The following is a 16,232-nucleotide window of genomic DNA, read 5'->3' as shown; positions in this document are numbered from 1 at the left end:
AAAAACACCAGCGTTCTCCCAATCCGGCCCAGCCCGAAACAAAAGAATGAACAATTCATTTTACATTAGCACAAATTACAGTTATTTATAGTTTAACTCACATCAACAACTAAAATCCGGCTTCATATATGCATCAAAAGCCTTTGGTGAATGAAAAGAAAAAAAAAACATTTTTTTTTCAAATCCTGCACTCAAATTCATTAACCCTATCAACTCTTGATAAGAAAATATAGGTAATTCAGGTATTATATCATATTGGGTTGCACTTAAAAAAAAAACTAATATTATGCAAAACTTATCAGGGTAAGGTATGATTCCCAAGTCCCATAGATTCAGCAAGTTCTCTTGAGGACATTGTGTCTGCTTGCTCCTGCACATTGCAGAAAAAAAAATGTTATTATTATGATTGACTTTAAAAGTCAAACATATCACACATGTGGGCACAGTGCACATTCAATACATAGCCAATTACGAACAAGAATATGCCATCACCCAAAATTTTTCGGTTTTAATAACTAATAAACCGACTGACTGATACCTGAAGTCGATGCAGCAGATACATCATAAAAAGGTGCACAGATACCTGCAGATCATCACAGGTAGCTGAGATAAATAATAAAAAACAAAAAAGGGCAACTTCGTATATACCCCCAAAAACTCGCATTAAATATGTCAGAAAAAAAATCACTTCAATATATCGACTCAACGTATTTAATTGTTACCCATTTCATTGAATATAATTAGAAATAGGACCATTATACCCTCATTTTTTTCCTTACACTCCAAACTCTCATATCCTAATGCAAGTTTATAGAAGGTTATACATGTCATAAATTTGTAAAAGGGTTAATGTTGTTACCATGTAAAAGACCAGGAAAATTCGAGCAAAAGGATATCGCCAGAGAAACCTCATAGCCCTGACAGCACCAGAATCTAGAATTTTTGCAGCCTTCTGAATCTGCAATTAATAAATATATATTATATAGATTAAATAAAAACGAGGAGAGAAATTAAATGACAATAGAAATGGAGCTAAGTTACCTGTATGCTTGCCCCAACCAAGTGGCGGTGATGAAATGGAAGAGGCCTGCAATTTATTATGTCAGTAGCAGGAATGAGAATTTTTTTTTTCCCGAATACCCGTACCGCAAAGATTTTAGGAATTTGGTACTTACGGGTACAGATGCGGGTATTTCGGTACTTAGTACCCGTTTGGAATATGTAGAGTTTTATTGGAAATTCCAATCCGTATCTTCAAGTGGGTATTTCAGTACTCAGTACCCATTAGATATTATGGCTTACTTTGGTATTATGGTTTATTGGTTTTATTATTTCTTTTGGTATTATGTTTTGGTTGTGGATTTGTGGTATTACGGTTTTGGTATTGTAGTTTTTTGAATGCCAGTACCGTAACTGTACTCATACCAATTAAGCCAATTTGGTACCCGTCACGTACCTGTACCCAGACTGATTCAGCTTATTTGTTGCTCGCCAATACCAATTTCAGTGGAGAGATGGAAAAAAAACAAAGTGGTACAAAAGTGGGTACCGTACTGAAATACTCATACCGTACTATAGAATCAGGTACGGTATTCGGTACCCAGGTTTACTGATTTACGATACGGGTACTTTCGGTACGTATGATACCAAACTCATCCCTAGTTAGTAAGCATTAATATTTCATTAATAACAATATTTTAAATCAAATATAGACCATAAGTTGAATATGATTTTAAAAAGAAAAGGAATAAGAAACATACTCGAGGGCTTTCATGTCAGTCTCTTCATCAAAAGTTGCTGATGCACGTCGAGGGACTCTGCTTCTTTCTACTTCTACCTGGTCAACTCAAAGTCAACAAGTGAGCACATACACAAAACCAGACCCTAAACCCTAAAAATGGAGCTGGTCAAATGAGTGAACGTTGATTAAGTCTATTTTAGCGCATGCATAGGCCTGTAAACTAGCTGAACGAACACAGACGGGGCTTGTTTGTGTTCATTCGTTTAACTTTAACCGAACAAGCACAAAAACTTAAACGAACAGATTTTCTTGTACATGTTTGTTCGTTAAGAAAATGAGCGTGTACATGTTTGTTATGTCCGTTTTATAATATCATAAGCGAACTATTCACGAACATAAACAAACACCTACTGAAAGTAAACGTATTCTGAGGTTAAAGACTAAGATAAAATGATCATTACATCCAATAGTTCAAAAATACACAAAGATATAACAAAATGTTTTTCAATAAATTGATTTTAAATTAATATTAGCAATAAATGTATTTGAACCAATATTTAAACGAACCTTCACGAACGTAAATGAACAAACAAGACGTGTTCATGTTCATTTGTTTGTTAAATGAACAAAGATAATGAACTTCCTGACGAACGGTTCAATGAACGTCCACTAATTAACAGGCCTACGCATACAACCTTCTAAATCCTTTCTAAATCATTTATTACAGGACAGCACTGACCCGTTTGTTTCCAGATGCACTAAAAACAATTTGTTTCAACTTGTTTCAAACCGAATCCAATTTGATCTGTTACCCAATCTGCCTGACCCACCCATATTGGCGCATTAACATTAAAATATAGGCAACAAAAAAGAAATAATAATAAACCTGAGCTTCTCTAATACGCTTCATCTCCTTTTCTAATTGGAACTCTGCTGCAGCCTTTTCACTTGTCATTACCTCCAGTTGCGTTTGCTTGTAATACTGATAATGCATGTTATGTTTTTGTCAAAATAATTCAATATTAATTTAACAGAATATAAAATATTCATCACCAACAGACTACAATGTTACCAGCAAATCTGTAAGTTCCCGGTATCGTTTCTCCAGCTCCATATGTTCCTGTACAGTAACACTATCAGTTTAACATGTCGCCACCACGTGGCAAAAAGCCAAAAACTGATATCTGAATATGTGAAATGGATTAATATTAAACTAATAATACCTGGCGTGAATAATGCTCAGCATCCCTTTTCATTGCAGCCATTTCCACTCTCATTTTTTGAACTTCAGCCTGCAATTTCCGATCATCCATTTGTTCTTCATTTGGAAATATACAGGATAATATTAAACGGAAGATAAGTAAAATTACAAAGAAACTTTCCTCCATAGACGAGAGTTTTCTCTCAGCATCTCTTTGACCTTGACGAGCACGTTCCACTTCTTCTTGCCAAGCTTGCATCTGCACATTTAAGGATAGATGTTACAATTACTGAGTTTATAAGATGCGTTAGTTCCTGATAACTATAAGTATGCAATGATTCACAAGCTTAAGTAAATTTATTAAAATGATCATGCTACCTGAATCACTTGATTGGGATCTTCTGGAGACTTCTTCTGGCCTCGGCGAGCACGGGCTTCCATATCTTGCAGTTCTTGAGTTAAACTAGAGCATTCAACCTAACAGTAGATGATGTTTGAACTTGAAAAATGTACTAGAAATAAGTAAAGGGAATACACTTAAAGCTTCTTTGGTTACCTCAAGTAGTGCCACCTTCTGCTCAAGTTCTACTGCTTTTGCAGTCCTCTCATCAGCAGTTCTCTAATACATAAAAATAATGGAACCAGTTATAAAGGTGGACATATAAGCATATACACGGAGAGGTTCATTACAGAAGACTAAGTTATTTTGAGAACAAAATGAACAAACCTAAATCATTCATTTTTTTCTATCAATGGTTCATATTCCAAAAACCTTTACTTCTTACATACAAATATCTATGTTATGTACATAAGAAACCATTAAACTAACTTGTTCAGGTATTCTTTTTCCATTTTTAAGCGTTTACTTACCTACACATGTGTAGGTTATGTGTATTCATATAACCTACACATGTGTAGGTTCTATAACTAAACAAATTTTGGTTGTATATTTTCTAGAATGCTGAAAAGATGAGCAAACATTGCATTTCAACCGATATATGCATTTTAAATTTTTTTATTAATTGAAAAAATGAACTTATGTTTTTTCTTTCTGTTCTCGATACAATTAAAAAGCAGGTTGCTATAAACGGAACGGGTCAGATGGGTGTCGAATATATCGAAATCCCCAAATTATTATATTTCTTAATTATATTTGGCACAATAGATACAGAATTACGGATTAACAAAATAAAAACTTTGGCCGAAAAGTTTTATTGATCCCACCTGACAAGTTCACATATGTTTCTCAACCTATCCTTGTAAGTTGTAACCACCTCAAATACTCAGGTATGGAAAAGAAAAACAAAAATACATCTTCAGGATACCTGAATCTTGGCTAAGGCAGTGGATGCATCAAGAGCTCGGTGTTCTAGTTCAACTTCCCTTTCCATTGCAGCCTATTATTGTGAAAAACTATGACTATGTAAACTAAATGAAAACATTAAATATATAAATAGAAGATCATAAAAGAAACAAAAGTGAACTTGATCCAAACCATCTTGGTAGCATTGTGTGCAGCACGTTCTTCTTCTGCTCTTCGTTCTGCAGACGCAAGTTCCTCCTTTAGAGCCTGCACAATCGCATAGTCAACAATGTCAAAAATACACCACACACAACAAATATTATAACACAAAACCAAATTAATACATTTAATTTAAACCAGATTCTTACTTGCATCATCCTTGTTTCAGTTAGCTCTCTGTTCCTCATTATTGACTCCATGTTTGCCTGATCAAATGTAATAAACTGTCATATAATGAGCTTGAAAAGAGCATTTATACAAAGAAGATAGTTATCGTCAGTTTAACTTTGTGGTACAAATCATCTAATACATCAATTCAAAACAGACTCGACACTTCAACAACAATCACGTAAAAGGTAGCTTGCAAGAGTAAGATGTAAAACTTGCATTCTTGATAGGAGTGCAAAAACCTGCAATGATGCCAAATTTCCTTCAGATAAAGCAGCCTGCTTTTTAAGTGAGTCCATTGAACTGACAAGTGTCTCAATTTCAGCATTCTTTGCACCCAAGGCCTCCAACATACTTGACTCCACTCGGTTCACCTCCTCCTTTGATAAAGACAATTCTTTTTGCAATTGTTGTATGCGTGCCTCATATGATTTACTAAGCTCTCTCTGTTAAAAAGTAGAACACATCACATTATTTTTAAATAATACAGGACTGTAAATGAACTCAAGCTGTACCTCTGCTACAAGAAGCTCCTCTAGTTGTGCATTTTCTGATTTGTATTCTTGAAGGCGTGATTGAAGCCCAGCACAAACCTATAGAAAGCAAACATTAAATACCAACCTCATTACACATACATTCAAAAAGAACCAACTCTCTATCATTATATAGGTAAAGAACTAGCATCCGATAAATAATAAACCAATACACCATAAGATGACATAGGCTTTTAGTCTTACCCGTGCCAACCTGGCCTCTTTTGACTGAACAGTAGTTTTTGAACTTTCAAGCAGCCCCTTTGCCTATTGAATAAAAAAAATTCCATTAAAACCACTTATGTACACTGATCAGAACATGTTCAAAGTCAGATTCGATAATACTTGGTATGGGTAGGATTAACCCGAAACACATTTTTGTAGGCCTGTAAACGAAACGAACGTTCAGTGAACTGTTCGTGAACCTTTCAACAAAAGGTGCGCTTATTTAATAAGCGGATGAACATGAGCAACATTGTTTGTTTATTTAGTTGAATGAATGAACATGAACACATGTCTCATTCGTTCATTTATGTTCGTTGGTTTACATTTGTTCGTTTATAAATTTATTTAAACTTTTTAGGTTCATTACAACTAAATCTAGTTTTATCAATTAAAATATCACCCATTACAATTTAGTCTAGTTTTATTAATATTTTAGGCCTAACTTATTAACTTTCACGTTTACTTTTGATTGGTGTCTACTCAGTTATGTTTGTTCATCTATGTTCATTTATGCGTGTCCGTTTGCGCCTGTGAACCGTTCGTTTATATTGTTAACGAACGGGCATAAACTAACTCGAAGATGTTCATTTTCTTAATGAACGGACATGAACAAGAAAACCCCATTCATTTAATTGTTCAATCATTTGTTCTGTTAAGGTTAAATGAACAGACATGCCTCATGTTTATTCAATACGTTTACAAGCCTTCCTCTTTGTCCAAAACTATTTTACAAAATATAACAACCGAGACATATATGATTACAAAAGTTACATTACTTCAATAATAAATAACTGTTTGAAGAAAATGGTTGTGGAGTTTTATGCGTTAACTACACTTTAGATGCCTTCAACCTGTTAGACCCATTTGATCACTCTCTTTGAGCATGTTGTAAAAGTAGGATTACAAGGTCGAGTACTCTCCGAGTACTCGCTACAAGGTATGTTGCCGAGGCGAGTTTCTGTAAATCCGCCTAGTTACTAAGAATCGGTCAAATGTGGTCAGCCTCAGTCAGAACCACATCTTATCGGTGAACTTGGAACGATTTTGACTCAAAAAAATAAAACAAAATTCGTATTTCAATAACATTAACGAACAAATATCATTTTTTTTAATAATGATTAGCAATTTTTTGAATATTTTATTATTTAAAAATGTATTCCTTTTATTTATATTGATATTCATCTATTTTGTTATAAATATTAGTAAACTTATTATATTTGACATATACATAATATCCAAAAATTAATTTCTTTATATTTACCATGTCCGAGTACTCTCTGAGTACCCCCCGAGTACTCCGAGTACACCCAACTCCCCAGTCAACCGCCTAGGGTCCGCCTAGTGACTTTTGCAACCTTAGTTTGAAGTTTATTTCTTTTAACATTTGATCCATTAGAGATGAACCATAACCTGAATTGACCCATAATTAAATGGGTTAAAATTGCCACCTCTACTATATAAACACCAATACAGAATCCAAAAGTATGATGTCGGTTTACCTCATCAAGCTGATCTTGTATTTTCTTTGCGGAACCAGACTGATCTTGTACCTTCTTTAGGGAACTGGGTTCATCTTGTGTTTTCTTTGGCGATTTAAGTTGATCTTGTACTTTCTTTGGAGAAATTACAAGTTTATGTTCTTGATACTTGTTTTCATCTAGCTCATGTTCAATTTTGAGATCACTAACTTTTGGTGATTTAACTTTTGAAGGCGTCTCCGAGTTTAAAGATTGAGATCCATCTTTGTTGATCAGCGTCTCACTTTCTTTATTTTTCAATGAGACATCTTGACCAGACTCAGTGGGATGATTTTTCTCAGCTTCAGTCTCTACAGAAGTTACCGGTGCTGAAACATTCTCCTCACCAAAATTTGAAGAATCTGCATTAACATGATTACCATTGAAGCTAGATGGAGCAGCCTCTTGATTGATATTTCCAGTTGATGTATCTTCATGATACACAGGAACATCTGATTTGGAGAGATCCTTATTAACTTTGTGCTGCTCCTCATTGTTAGTTTTAATCCCATGATCATCAGTTGAAGCAGCAGGTAAATCTTTAACCGATGAAGCTTTTGGCAATGATACACCAGAGCTAGTCTTATTTAATGAAGTGTCAGCCTTTGCAGGTGTTTCAATTAAAGGTTTCTCCTTTTTAGTCTGCAGATAGTGTAGTTTTAGACCACTTGCGAATCAGAATACTTGCATGAATTTATATAAACCCTACAAGAAACATCTAGGATACCTTTGCTTTTAACCTTTTGCTCTTCGCTTGAGATTCTTGTCCATTAGAAGCTTAATTGTGCACATTTGAGAAATAAAAATTAATAAGTCAAACAGACAACCAACATGCAGAGTCGCAGAGATCAATAATTCATTTCAAAATCAATTCCACATTTTGTGGTAACATAAGAAATAGATACATTTGTAAACAAAACACTACACGCAACCAAGAGAAACTGTCATGCATACATCATACAAGCACATACAAACATTCCTATTTACATGTGAAATATTATACAGAGATACAGTTTCTAACCTGGTGACTGTGAATCTGGTTGTTCATCTCCAACTACAAGCTTTGCCCTCCGATCTACAACTTCAAACAGATCTGCGCAGAAGTTTTGTGAGTCTTCCATACAGATTCAAGTTCATAGAAATACAGAATCACATATAACGTGACAAGTAGTCATGTATGTTCCTAGCATACTACCTCACTATAGTATAATAACTAATATATGTCTGCCAAAAGGCTAATATCATAAAGCATGTAGTAACGATGAACAAAAGGCTAATATCAAAATCAGCAGCATAAACCATGCATACAGGTTGTATCTATCAAACAGGATTAAACTACCTAAAAAATTTTGAGGCTAAAAACAGAAACAAGAGAAATGTAAGCCCTAGAAATAAATCCATCAATATTGAAGGTAAATATGGTCTGGGCTTTCAGTTAGTATGTTAGAGCACACAGTAAGTTAAAGGATCCAGATGACATGTATATAAGTTAAGTGCCTAGCACGGCCTATTAATTAACCTAAGCACAGAGACTAATCAATCAAAATTCCAATCGCACAATACACATCATATAACAGCAGCAATATCATGATGATGATGATTAACAAAAGTAATTAAGATTGTGTGAAATGAAGCTATCAATAAATAAATAACTGAAGTAGAAGGAAGATAGAGTGAATGATCAATGACAGATACCTTCAGCGGCTTTGAGCCAATGAGCCATTGCAATCGATCAGATCAAAGGGGAAGAAGTAATGTCATCAAATTGAGTGATTGTGAATCAATTGATACACGCAAGTGATGAATTGTTGCGATCTCAATTGGATTTTGAATCTCGAGTATTGTTTGTTAGATTTGGGTTTGATGAGAACTGGTAGACCAGCGACGTCACAACGACCGAAATACAATACAAACAAATACAAATTTTAGGTGCTTGATTTTTAGGTTACGAGAACTATGGTTGTTCACACCACTCGTAGCCCGCTTAAAAATTGCTTGAAAACTATTCGTTCGATTTTGGCTTGGTTCGGAAGTGAGCCTTTCGGCTCTGTTCGATTTAAAACCAAGCCAAGCACGAGCAAAGTCTTGCTCGGTTTAGTTCGGTTTCTTTTGCTCGAATTATTTTTATTTATTAGTTTTACTAGGTTAGCTACCCGTGTAGCACACGGGTTATAATAAATAAATTTATTTAAACAATAACATAATGTGACATACAAAAAAATATGTTCAACAGATATAAAGATATATTATATTGTATGATAAATTACACACTATACAATATTGAAATACAAAATTTATAAATCTCTAAATATTTCTTGATGCACAATATGTGTAGTTTTATTTGTGATTTTACTTGTTTTCAAAACTTAATGGTTTCACATTATTTCTGATTTTAACTCTAGATAATGCAACAAATAACTGGTCATGAGTTAAAACAAATATGTGTGAAAAACAAACCAACAATCTATAATGATTGACCTTCACTCTTGTTAAACTTCATTCCAAACAAAAATTAAGTGAAATTTCATTCTTTAAAATTAGTACTTTTATCTAAAGGTGTAGGATTTAAAAAAATAATAAAATTGTGAGTTCTAATATTATTTCCGGATATGATTTCGGCATCTATAGCACGATTATCATATTGTATTTTCACATGTAGCTTAATTTCATTGCATAGACCAATTTTCTAGTTAATATTTTAATCAGCATCAGTTCAACATCAGCTTTTAGAACTAACCAATAACTTAACAACCTTATATGTTGAGGTCATTTAAAAAGTCAATAAACTAATACTTTCTTGCAACGTATCATTTTATGTCTGAAATATACCATATGAAGAATATAAGGATATACAAAGTCAATTTATCGTCTGATTAACTGTGTACTAACGTTTAACATTTGTATTCCAAAGGTAAGAAGTTGTCATTACCGCATAAAAAACAAAACATGTAATAGTGTCAATATTTTTGTGGATTTTTAAGATGATAAACTTAAATAAATGATTGGTTGATTAAATAGCAAATTAAAAAAATGTTGTAAATGGCTAGTTTTTTAAACCAATCCGTGGATCGAAACCCATTTTAATAATAAATTGGTTTGACTTAAACATGTTTGATACTTTAACTGGTTAAAGAACCCGTCGTTTAAATTAACATAAACACTGAGAATACTTCAATAGTTAATTTATCTTTTAAAAGTTTGAATAATTAAAAAGAAAAAAAATGTATTTAATATGAGAGAAAGAAAGGAAAATTTAAAATACAAAATTATTAATATTAATAATAAAGATAAATGTATTTAATATGAGAGAGATGAGGGAAAATTTTGTAAGAATTAATATGGTGATGACATGTGGCAATAAGAAAGTTGTGTTTATTATATAGTATAGATATATAAATTTTATGTATATATATAAAAGTAGGAAAAAGATCTGATACAATAATATCTTATCGTACAACAGGTACGCGAATCCCCTTTTTTCACGAAATTGATCCATGAAAATTGAAATCACATCCCAACATCTCGGAATCGTCAATACATATCCAATTAATCATTGGTTCACCGAAAAAAACACTTTTGGATCGTTAATCGATCAATTTTTTGCTTTTTTCCACGAAAATCGTTTTTGAGCATTTTAGGTTTTGGCTGAGCATTTTAGGTTTTGGCTGAGCGTTTTTAGGTTTTGGCTTTGAGCGTCTCGCGTAACTATCGTACATTAAGGCATTATTGTACAGTCCTCGACCCTATAAACTATATTATTTTTTTAAGTTTTTAAATTTCCCTCTTTTGTGTTGATTTAAAAGTTTAAATTTAAACCCTAGCTGCTCGTTTTATATATATGTTTTGTTGTTAACTTTGAGTTTTAGACATTTTTAAGTTGGAATTTTAGACATTTTAAAGTTAAAAGTCTTGAATTAATGATATTTTGAAGTTTTATAAATCTAAAATTGAAAACTTTGTATGAAATTAAGCAAAACCAAGTCGCTCGGATTCAAACCAGACCATGTTCAAGCATCAAAATATCGCCCGTTTTTTTTAAATTCAATTCGTTCTATACGGCTCACTTTCAAACCAAACCAAGTATGAGCAAGCTTGCGTTTGGTTCGGCTCGGTTCGTGAGCAACCCTAATGAGAACCAATATTTTCAAATCGGACATTAAAACCGGACACTCTAGTCGGATCGATTGAACCGGTTATAATAACTGGATTATGTTGTTGATATGTATAAATTATTGTTAGTCAGTTTGTTAGCACATAAGCCATGGAATTAGTTTAAGACTCTTGGTTGTATTTGTTAGCCCATGTTTACTTGCTTTAACATAAGTATTAGCCCAATAGTTAGCTCATCTTAAAATAAGGTAAAAGATAACTCAAAACATTATTCATTTGTTTAAAGCACTACTGTCTTTCTACTTGTCTACGTTCAAGCTAACGCCTGCAACCATAAAAATGTCAACCATTTTCATCTCAGAAAATGTAATCGTGAGTGCGTCTATTATTGGTTATCACCAACCACTCTCTTTATTGTCCAGTCAAAGCACTGTTGATTCCTCCATGTATCCGGCCCGATCGCCGAATCAGTTCTACGGTTGAACCACTTGACCGCTCTTGTCCAACCGATTTTTACAGAAGCGAGCCAGCTATGCAGGATCGGACAGCCAGCCTAACCAAATCCCGATCCGACCTGCCATGAAAACACTGATGAGAACCGTTTTACTCGCTTTTCAGATTATAAATAAATATAAATATATAACCAGTATACCTCTCTACGTGTTAGGCCTTTACCAAGAGTAAATGTGTGATCCACCTGGATCGTGCACACCACAACACCATTGCTTCATTGCTCGGCGTGATCTGAAGCCGCGAGCCTGCTCACATGGGCTAACTAGTCGTTGGTCGGTGGATTTTCCTGGGGGGTTGACCGTTTGAGCATTAAAATAATTAACTTCTTATATTAATCAAAATTCACACACTTTTACATACCACAAAATAAAAAATAAAAAAAAAAAACTCCATTTCTACTCATTTTTCTTCAATATACCCAATTATTAACAAAAAATGCAATGGAATTCGTTTTCTTCGTCTGACTCTTGGGAGGAAGACGACCTTATTTTTGAAGCGGGGATTATAACGATTAACCTGTTGGTTGAACGTTTTCAAGGGCGACAAAGGCTAACAAGACAGTCACCTCTTCTTCATGATTGAGTGGGCGCTAATGAAACTTTGATACATCGCTATTTTGATACAAGCATCATTTTAGGCGCCGGTTTTGAACTAGCAGACAACTATTTTTGAGCTTATCAGATAACTTTTCGGATCGGTATCCTTTTTCCCAACAAAGAATAGATGCAAGAGGTAGACCTGATTTCACAACTCTGCAAAAATGTATAGCTGCTATTCGTCAACTAACGTATGGACATTCCTCAGACACAGTGAATGAATACCTATAAATGTATGACAAAGTTGCACGAGACTCACTTTATTTTTTCTGTCAAGGAATTTATATATATATATATATATATATATATATATATATAGTGTGAGGGTATACTAAAAAGTAATGTGTGTCTAGAAAGTGTAGAAAGAGATCTGGAGCAATGGATCTGATGATCCAATTGTTGTGTTTTTCCTTGGTGTGTGTTGGAACCCTAGTTGAATCGTAAGTGATTAAGCAAGGATTCAGTGATGGTTTTAGATAAGAATGGTGATCTATAATATGAAAAGAGTGATTATTATTATTATATTATTATTATTATGAATCAGTGTCTGTATTACAAGATTTGACCCCCCTCAAATATATATCAAGCTTCTTGTTATATAAGATTCAAGGGGACTCCCTTTTATCCCCTGGGTCTTTGACTTGGTCTTTTATCCTGTGGTTTCTTTACTTCCCCTCAGGGGTTGCAGGAGGCAGCCTATTATCCGCTGGATCTTGCTCTCAACCTCTGGAGCATGTGTGACTTGGACCTTTCTCCCTGCCAGGCCAACAGTGACCTCACCTCTTGTTAACCAAGGTTGTTGTCTTGTTATATGTTCTTCTTTTTGGGCTTGGACCTGTCTCTCGGGTCAATAACTTATTTGTAGCTTGGTGGGATCTTATCATATTCTAAGAGCCCAATTCCTATGTAGGTTCTTCAAGTCCCCCACTCCATTGTGCTCGTTATTTATGACGAGTACAATGGATTCATAATAAGTCTCCATTTTACCTCTGTCGTGACCTCTTGAGTGATCCACCTTAAACTTTAATTGGATGTTGGTTCTTGACCTAGGAGTTTTCTTTTGGAACCATTTTTCTCTTTAACTTAGGCCCCATCCATTCCAACAGCATGGCCAGACACATGTGTTGTTCTAACCTTTTCCTTTGGGTTGATGCTACCAACTTGTTTAGATCGATTAGGTAAGTCCTTAACCCCCCCCCCCCCCTAGAACCTTTGATTTCGTTTAGTTACTTTGGGAAGTCTTTTAAATACTCTCTTTTGGGCTCCCTTACTTTAACCATACTTAATTTGGGCCCGTGTTTGTTACTAGGCATATTTCTCTTATCATTCGGAGAACCCATTTCTAAGGCAACCTCTTCAAGTCTCCCCAAGCCATTGTGCTCGTTATTTATGACAAGCGTAATGGACTTATATTAGTCCCCAGCTACATTTTTAATTCACCCTCCCTGGCTCTTTCTTTATTCTTTGGAGGTGTATGTTGATGTTGTTTTCTCTATTGGCCCGACTTTCATGTTATCTCAAACCGCTCAACACTTCTCTATGTACCTTTTAAAGACGTTTGTCCATCTTCGAACTTTCTTCATAAGGTTAGTGTCGATATCCTTTGTCGATATCACAGTTATCTCAGCGATTGCTAAAGTGAGAATGTTATTCTTAGGCTTGTTTCCAGGGTAGCTTCCTTAAGTCTTCTTATTTATTATCCTTATAACTTATGATAAAGGTAATTGACTAAACCCCGACCCGGCTCATCCTTATATTTCTTTGTTTATATTATCTAATCCCCTTTTATCTTTTCAGCCCATTACTGGCCCACACTTGAGCCGACAACATTTTTGAAAAAGCCTCTCATGCTTCCCTCAAGATGTCTTGATACCTTTCGAATCGTCTGCCTTTCTCTTAACTGTTGGCTCCCTTTTCCCACTTTCAAATTTACATTTCCTATCTCCTTCTTATCTAACTTGTAGGATATTTGGTTGGAGTAACTAGTACTCTCCATGTATCTTGGTTTCTCCTGGGCTTTCTTGACTTGGTCCCAATCATGTGATGGAGAGCCACTTTCATAGAAGGCTTTACAAGCCCCCTAGTCCTCATTCTTTATGATAAGGACAAGAGACTAATTTAGTCCCAGCTCATCTTTCTCATCACATACGGGATAGGTTCATCCCTTTTAGACTCATTCATTTGGCTAATTTTGGACGAGATCCTTTTTCGATACCTGGCTGAGGTAGATGATATTTAGTTCCTATGAGCCTGACCCAATTCTCTTGATAGTTTAAATCTACCATGACATAAATACACAGTCCCTCTTCTATATAATGAAGGATGAGTAAGCCATAAACACAATGGGTTGATTCCATTTTGACTCATCAAATTTGGACCTAGTAAGGTTGAGATGGCGAAGTCATGGGATGAGATAAGGACTAAGCATTATAAGCTCATCCCCACACAATGCACCCAGTCCTGTAATTGTCTCTCTAAGTCCCCTAGTCCTTTATGCTAATTATTTATGATTAGGATAAAGGACTTCTGAACCCGAGTTTCTTTAACATAACCAAGAAAAGGTTAACTTTTCTCTCTTGGGTAGTTATGTTGGTTGTACGTAATCTCTTTCTTCTTACTGAATAACCTTCCAAAAGTTGTTAGCAACCAATTAACAGGCTCTAATAATGATCTTGCTATTCTTGTTATACTAGTATTGGACATAGAAACGAAGACACAAACAATTTCCAATGTGATAATATAACATGAAAATGTATTAAACCACCACCATTAATCATGATGATTTGAATTATTTCTATATATTTCTCATATCGGTGAATATGAATAAAAAAAAGTTAAAGATGTTGTGGATATTGTGTTTTGACTCAAGGGTGCATTTAAACACATTTTGGGCTATATGGTTCACCTCTTGCTTGCGGGTGGATCATGATGTTTTCAATTTGTATGCGGATTGATTATAATATTTCCAACCTGTGAGGTGGATGTAGTAGGTTAGATATCAATTTGTAGTCGAGCTTTCCTTTCACTCGTTGTGAAGAAGATTCGATTGTCTTCCCCCTTAGGGGGGGGGGCATATATGTATGGTGTCTCATTTAGTGGGAAATATATAAGTTGTGAGCCTCATACAAGGGGCCATATCCCACTTGGGGGGATATAAGTTCTTAAAGTCTTAGAAGGGGCTATTTTCTTCTGGGGGAAAATTATGATTATTGAACCTCATGGATGGGGCTATTTTTCACGGGGGTAATTATAAGTATTGAACCTCATGGATGAGGCTGATTTTGTATGTGGATCCAATCCTCTCAGTCGGGCCTTCCTTTATTGATGTCATTTTCCCATTAATGGGGAATTATAAGTGATGTGCCTCTAAAAGAGGGCTTTATCCCATCTGGGGGAATTATAAGTATGGTCGACCAATTATATTTGTTAATCATAAATATAAAAAGCATAATTAGTTTTAATACATGTTAGAAATCTTACACATGAAGAATGATGGAAGGGGCCACTGGTAGGGCCCCTTCCCTTCTTATAAAAGATAATAGGGATATGAAAGTTTCTTCTCCATGGAAATTCTTGGAATGTGAAGCGTTACCACATGAGGCTTTTTTTTCCTTTCACAGCGACTTTGTCACTCTTTAGAAGGGAACTCTTCTTCTTCTTCAAAATGACACTCTTGAAATATGAGATGTTGCTATAAAAAGCTTTCGTTCCTATTGGAAGGGACTTTTCCACTACCTCATTCATTGGAAGGGAATTATTTTTTCCTTGGAAGTCTCTCTATAATGGTGATTTCTTTATAAGATACGTCTTCATGCATAGAAGCTGATGAACAGGGCCCCTTTTGTTTTATTAAAGAGCCTTCAGTGACGAAAACCCGCGACACAATGATGCAATGCCAAATTAGTCCTCCAACTCCATGTTGGTGTATTGAGGAGGTTCCATCTAAATGGAATTGGCATTTCGCATGTGCTGTCCCCTTCAAACATTCCATCCCTAGGAAGGGGATTATTCTCATTCAGATAAAATTCTTATAATGCAAAAAGTTGTTGTAGAATGCTGTTAATCAAATAAATCATCAACCTCGACAAAATCAAAGTATCCCGAGC

The 16,232-nt window shown here is 34.9% G+C and overlaps 1 protein-coding gene across 2 annotated transcripts; it reads right to left on the bottom strand.

The window, feature by feature from the left end:
• Nucleotides 1-225: 225 nt before the first annotated feature.
• Nucleotides 226-8,755, bottom strand: LOC143624211 (golgin candidate 1-like). Of its 2 annotated transcripts, none has more exons than XM_077094926.1 (21): nucleotides 8,603-8,755; nucleotides 7,929-8,000; nucleotides 7,635-7,684; nucleotides 6,890-7,549; nucleotides 5,370-5,432; nucleotides 5,148-5,225; nucleotides 4,875-5,078; nucleotides 4,614-4,670; nucleotides 4,438-4,512; nucleotides 4,268-4,339; nucleotides 3,499-3,561; nucleotides 3,321-3,419; nucleotides 3,126-3,201; nucleotides 2,965-3,035; nucleotides 2,814-2,861; nucleotides 2,628-2,723; nucleotides 1,761-1,837; nucleotides 1,042-1,087; nucleotides 860-958; nucleotides 539-583; nucleotides 226-370 (listed from the first exon to the last, which is right to left on the bottom strand). In XM_077094926.1, exons 1-21 carry the CDS (start codon nucleotides 8,628-8,630, stop codon nucleotides 299-301), a joined length of 2,151 nt encoding a protein of 716 aa, XP_076951041.1. In that variant the 5' UTR covers nucleotides 8,631-8,755; the 3' UTR covers nucleotides 226-298. The 2 variants fall into 2 exon arrangements, with proteins under 2 accessions (XP_076951041.1, XP_076951042.1); XM_077094927.1 differs by having other exon boundaries at nucleotides 5,370-5,426.
• Nucleotides 8,756-16,232: the final 7,477 nt, after the last annotated feature.

This window comes from Bidens hawaiensis, unplaced genomic scaffold (genome assembly GCF_021521415.1).
Source record: "Bidens hawaiensis isolate Kalapana, Puna unplaced genomic scaffold, B.hawaiensis_p1.1 tig00003698_1, whole genome shotgun sequence".
NCBI lineage: Eukaryota > Viridiplantae > Streptophyta > Magnoliopsida > Asterales > Asteraceae > Bidens > Bidens hawaiensis.
The sequence above is the reverse complement of the archived record's forward strand: the minus strand, read 5'-3'. Positions and strand labels throughout refer to the sequence as shown.

Excerpts from the sequence above, each read along its gene's own strand:
- LOC143624211 (XM_077094926.1), bottom strand. The coding sequence starts at position 8,630 with ATGGCTCATTGGCTCAAAGCCGCTGAAG. Across the intron at positions 5,433-6,889 it reads TACAAGATCAGCTTGATGAG|GCAAAGGGGCTGCTTGAAAG; the intron begins GTAAACCGACAT and ends TTTATTCAATAG. Across the intron at positions 1,838-2,627 it reads AGCGTATTAGAGAAGCTCAG|GTAGAAGTAGAAAGAAGCAG; the intron begins GTTTATTATTAT and ends TGAGTTGACCAG.